General features: G+C 43.4%; 1 protein-coding gene across 1 annotated transcript in view; it reads left to right on the top strand.

The window, feature by feature from the left end:
- The window catches only part of KIAA0226L (KIAA0226-like ortholog), a 48233-nt gene that overhangs the window by 9612 nt on the left and 32840 nt on the right, over positions 1-5781 (top strand). The window contains exons 2-3 of the mRNA XM_006837631.1: positions 1077-1159; positions 1822-2032. Of these exons, the coding sequence (XP_006837695.1) occupies positions 1077-1159; positions 1822-2032 (294 nt within the window). The remainder of the gene's footprint in view (positions 1-1076; positions 1160-1821; positions 2033-5781) is intronic.

Raw genomic sequence — 5781 nt, 5'->3', positions numbered from 1 at the left:
TAAATGGGATTGGCTTGAGTAAGGATTGAATAGAAGGGAACTGGCTTTAGTCCTTTACAGAAAGCATTTGCTGACCCCTGATAGCTTCTGAACCTAAAACTCTCCATGGAGTAACGTTCTTGCACATGAGGTAAGGGACCAGGATGGTCCTGCTTGCATCTCTGTTCGGCACCCTCAGGACTACACAATCACTGAGACACATTTTGTTCTAATTTACACAGGTGTGGGCATCTCAGCCCCTGTTTTACTCACAGAAATGTCTTGTCAAATGCTCCACTATGCTATTACCTGACAGACCCAATTTTTCTCTTGATGGTGTTCGTTGCCAGTAATGGCATAGTTTAGGGAGGCAGGAAACATGAGTCATCAGGATGTGCCGTCTCGTTTGAGGAAGGTCACTTTAGAGAAGCAGTGATGACCTTTTCTTCAGATGGATCTTGTTTCTGTAAAACAGAACATTTGGGCTCAAGTTCAATGAGCTGAAGAAGGAATCCCATAATCCTTTTGGCCCTGCTTCTTTTCATCTTCCCCATGTCTTCTAGGTGTTTCCCATGTTCTTCTCTTTTCTAGAGCTTCTGGGTGTCACAGATGGTTTAGTTGGCACGTTAAGCTCACCCAGAGCTGCCCTGAGAGAAAAGTCTGGAAGTTTGTTTCTGAGAAGTCATGGCTATGAACCAGATGGAGCATGATCTTCTCCAACACCTGACGTCCTCATGAGTCATGTGACAGCAGTGGGTTTATGCTTGTCTTCTCGTTCTACCTTCTCTGCCCCAGTCTCCTTCACTCCATGTGTTCTCTTGTCTCTTCTCTGAAGAGACCTTACTCTGAAGATGACTTCATTAGCCTTTTGTAGATATGATCAACTTAAGGGCAGCAGCTGCTTGGTTGTAGTTATCTGAACTCCTGACACCAGGGTGGTCTTTCTTCTGTTAACTTCATTTACTTTATAGTTCTGCTAGGGGTTTTCCTTCTCCCACCCCTACCCTAGTATTTGTAGCTGCTCTTAAGATTTTTGTTTTCTTGGATAGCATTTGAAGTTCCTTTTCTCCATTTCTAATAGATTTCTATATTGGCAGGTGCTGCTCAAGGCAATGGACGAACCATTTCTTTGAATTCCTTCTTACCAGAAGCATTTGTGCTCCCTGTCGATATAGAAAAGGTAAGCATTGTCTTCATGTTTTGCTTAACCACAGGGATTCTAAATCTCTTAGATAGTATTGTTCTGATTCCAAGCTAGGACCTTCCCTTTAATGAGGCATGGCAACTACAGTTCATTTCATTTCTGGGTTAGATTGGTTATGGCTGCCAGGAAAATTAAGCTGGGAAGGGTTCTAAGGTAGTGCCTGTGCCCAGCTGGAATGTTTTCCATGATTGATGGGTGATGTCTGCCATGGGCCACCACCAGTCTAAGGTTTTATATCACAGGAAAATCATTGTGGGCTGTTTGCTGGGTTTAGTGAAGAAAATCTTAAGGCTCTGGGAGATGTGGACTATCTGACATGTAATGTTATAATGTTGTTGTTGTTGTAATGTGCCATGGAGTTGGTTCCAACTCACAGCGACCCTGTACAGGGTTTCCGAGGCTGTAAATCTTTATGGGAGCAGAAAGCCTCATCTTTCTCCCATGGAACAGCTGGTAGTTTCAAACTGCTGACCCTGAGGTTCACAGCCCGACTCGTAACCACTAGTATAACTTAGTTAAATGAAAAATAAAAAAACCAAAACTTCAATATTCAGGTTTATATATACCCCTCAATGAAAGCTAACTTGTTCTGATAATGAGTTTTTTAACTGATTTTTTTTTTTTCCTTCCTCTTGCAGGAAAATGCCCACTTTTATGTTGCAGATATGATTATATCAGCAATGGAGAAAATGAAATGCAAGATCCTTAGTCAGTGGCAGACAGAGAACTGGAGTGTAGATGAGGCCAGGGGCTCACTTGGGGAAGATCAGGTTGACGCAGCAGTGACCTTTGATGCTGGAGTAAAGCAAGAATCTGTGTCTTCCACTTCTCCAGACAGTGGCTGCGAAGGCAAGTTGGGCAAATGAAGGAAGGCTTGTGACTTATCCTGCACACACATCCCCTCTCCCCTGTCAAATCCTGAAGCATATCTTTCAAGTCTTTTTCAAAAACTTGTTGCGTAATCTGTGGGTTCCTCAGCATTGCGGCCAATTTGAGTTGAGATTGATGTTCATGCTTCATTCACTTACCAAATCCCGTATATATATTTAAATTTTAAGCTTTATCTTTTCTTTCTTTTTTTTCATGGACTGTTTTGCTCCTTATGACATACAGCTTTTTCTTACATATTGTCTCCCCCACTCCAAGTATTCCTCTTTCGTTCATTCATTGAACAATGGTGTCAGGTAGTGAGGACAGCCATCTACTTGAGCTGTTCCTTCCTTCAAGGAGCTTACTAGATGGAGAATGTGACCAACTAATCAGTGTGGGACAACTTGGACAACAGAGTTGGTACCCAGAGCAGTGGGGTCCCTGGGTGGTGTAGACAGTTAACGAGTTCACTCAGAGGCACCATGGAGGAGAAGGCTGATGATGTACCTCTGAAAAAGCAGTCATTGAAAACCTTATGGCCCATAGTTCTACTTTGACACACACTGGGTCACCATGAGTCTGCGTGGACTCTCCATGACAACTGGTTCTGGTATCAGAGCAGCGGGTCATAGAACAGGAACAGCGTGCTGTTCTCTAAGTTGAGAATTGCAATTAGGATTTGTCCTCTTCTTACCCTTTGCTAACTGTGGGTCCTACCTTCAGTCTATCTTCTTCTTTTCCTCCATTCACTTCACATTCTGGGAGATTGAATCCACAGCATCCTCAGTTGATAGCTCCCAGGTCTCTGTTTTTAGTCACACTCCTCTTCTAAATACTGGCTTGATATTCCTAGAACCTGCTAAACATCTTTACCAAATCCTCTAACTTACAGTGTCTAAACCAAAGTCATCACTCTGTCACTCTCTCACAATCCCTTCTCTTCAAAATGATTAAAAAGTGACACTTGCTTTGCTTTTTGTCTTCCTTTCCCTAGCATTTTACTCAGGAATCTGACTAGTAGAAGAAGAACTTTGCCTATGACTCCGAATACAATGGCTAGCACAGAATAGGCGCACAATAAATATTTGTTGAACGTGTTAACTGGCTCCAATGTTCAGGGATATTTTAAGGAGATGGAGAAATCTCATTAAACCCAGTGAGTGGAGGGTGGTAGAGCCAGACCGTCTAACAACTGACCATTACAGAAGCAACAACTTGTCTGTCTTCTCTGGGACTTGTGAGCGCTCACCTCTTCCCACCATCACACAGCCATTTCATTCTCCTTTTTCTGCAGGAGACTTTCCTCTGCCTGTTCCTAGCCAGTGCCTTCAGCTCTGGGGACCCCAACCTCAGCTAGGCCTTCCCTGCTCTACTCAGTCTGTGAGATGCCAAACCTGGGGGCCCTGACTTGGTTGGGTGTCCCGGTTGATAGTTCATTGTGGACAGGGGCTCAGGGGAGCGTATATGGAGGATCACCCCTTTAAGGCTGTTGGTGGGGAGGAAAGGGTTGGGGGAAGGAAAGACATGCTCTGTGTTTTAGGATACCAGGTTTGATCTTTGACTCTGCCTCCTTGTTGCTGTTGTTCCATTGTGTGTGCTTCTAGTTGGTGGACACATCAGCCCTGACTTCTCAGTCATACTCATGACCTGTCCCTTACCTGGACAACTGCACTGACCTTTATCCAGTTATTATATGCAAACTGCATCTAGGTTTTTTGTATATGAGGGAGCTTCAAAAAACTTGGGGAAAAAATGAATTAAAAGATAATAGGAAAAAAAAAAAGGTAATAGAATTTGTCCACACATTTTTTGAAGCCCTCTCGTGTATATGCTGCTGCCGTTATGTGCTGTCGAGTCAGTTCCGACCCATAGTGACCCCGGATACGGTTTCCAAGGCTCCAGGGGTGATGTTGTAGGATCAGCACTGGATTGTGAACTGCAAGATCGGCTGTGCAAACTCACCAACTGCTCCTTGGAAACCCTATACAAGGTCACTTTGAGTCAGAACTGACTCGACACCTCTTAACAACAACAACAACAACAACAAATCTTCAAGCAGAAAGCCTCATCTTTCAGCTGTGTCTGTAGATACAGATTTTTTTTTTCATTTTTAAAAATTGTGGTTAAAAAAATATATATAGATAGATATAGAAACAGGTGCTACCTCAAAGATTTTGTGTATAATTCAGTGACATTAATTTTGCTCATCATGTTGGACAACCATCCCACTGTTTACTTTTGAGTTTTTTTATTACTCTTAAAAAGTATTCTTCACTTCCCCTTCCGTTTGCCCGTGGTAAACACTAATCAGCTTTAGCCTCTATGCATTTGCCAATCCTAGGCTTTTCATTTCAGTAGTTGTTATTAAGTGCTGTCGAGTCCGTTTGGGTTGTGAAATATTTGTCTATGTCCTTTTGACTCCGAATACAGTTCTCAAGCTTCATCCATGTTGTGACATGTACCAGGGCTACATGTCTCTTTCTGACTGACTCATATCCATTGTAAAGAGCTCTGGTAGCATTGTGGTTACGCGACAGGTTGCTAACCTCAAGGTCAGCAGTTTTAAGCTGCCAGCTGCTCCTTGGGAGAAAGATGAACTATTCTGTTCCTGTTAAGATTGACAGCCTCCGAAACCTTATGCAGGGTTGCTGTGAGTTGGAACCAACTCCACAGCACATCGCCACCACCAACCAGTGTCCATTGTGTGAGGGGGGCTTCAAAAAGTTTATGGAGAAGTTGTCTAATTTTTGAAGCCCCTTCGTATGTATAGATCACATTTTGCTTATCCGTTCATCTATTGGTGGAAACTTGGGTTGTGGCCCCCTGTTGCAATGAACATGGCGTGAACGTGTCTGTTTGTGCCCCTGTTTTCCAGTGCATACCAAGAAATGCAATTGTTGGGTTTCAGTGCATATGTGTTGCCTTTCATTTTCTCTCTTTAGTTCATCTTCTTCTCTCTAAGAGCCCTAGTGGCTCAGTAGGTTAAATGTTAAGCTCTTAAGTGCAACGTTGGAGATTTAAACCCGACAGCTGCACTGTGGGAGAATCATGCTTCTGTAAAGATTGGCAGTCCAGAAACCCTGGGAAGCAGTTCTACTCTGTCTTACAGAGTTACTTTGAGTTGGAATAGGTTTTACAATGGTTCCTCATTGAAACCCTAGATAGGGTTTCTGAGACTGTAAAGTTCTATAAGAAGCTGCTGGTGGATTCGAACTGCTGACCTTGTGGTTAGCAGCCCAATGCATAACCCACTACACTACCAAGGCTCCTTAGGCTTGATGGTTGTTGTTGTTGTTACATGCTGTGGAGTCAGTTCCGACCCATAGTGACCCTGCACAGGGTTTCCGAGGCTGTAAATCTTTACGGGAGCAGAAAGCCTCATCTTTCTCCTGTGGAACAGCTAGTAGTTTTGAACTGCTGACCTTGCAGTTCGCAGCCCGATTCATAACCACTATGCTACCAGAGCTCCAGTGGGTGGTTTTCTTTCCTCTGGTCGATCCAAAACACATCTATCTTCCTAGAGTACAACTTCTAGTCCTTTAAAACTGCTGGTTGAGTTTGTTCTGTATTTTACCTTGAACATTTCAGCTGTTATAATTTACCTTCTCTTCTCCTCCCCTGCAGGCATCTCTGACCATTTCCTGTGGGCTTCTGTTAAAATAGCCTTTAAACTTGTTGGCTGACAATTCTCCTAAGCTCGTGCCTCCATCCCTTTGCTTTTGCTAGGC

This window comes from Chrysochloris asiatica, unplaced genomic scaffold, assembly GCF_000296735.1.
Source record: "Chrysochloris asiatica unplaced genomic scaffold, ChrAsi1.0 scaffold00022, whole genome shotgun sequence".
Taxonomy (NCBI): domain Eukaryota; kingdom Metazoa; phylum Chordata; class Mammalia; order Afrosoricida; family Chrysochloridae; genus Chrysochloris; species Chrysochloris asiatica.
The sequence above is the reverse complement of the archived record's forward strand: the minus strand, read 5'-3'. Positions and strand labels throughout refer to the sequence as shown.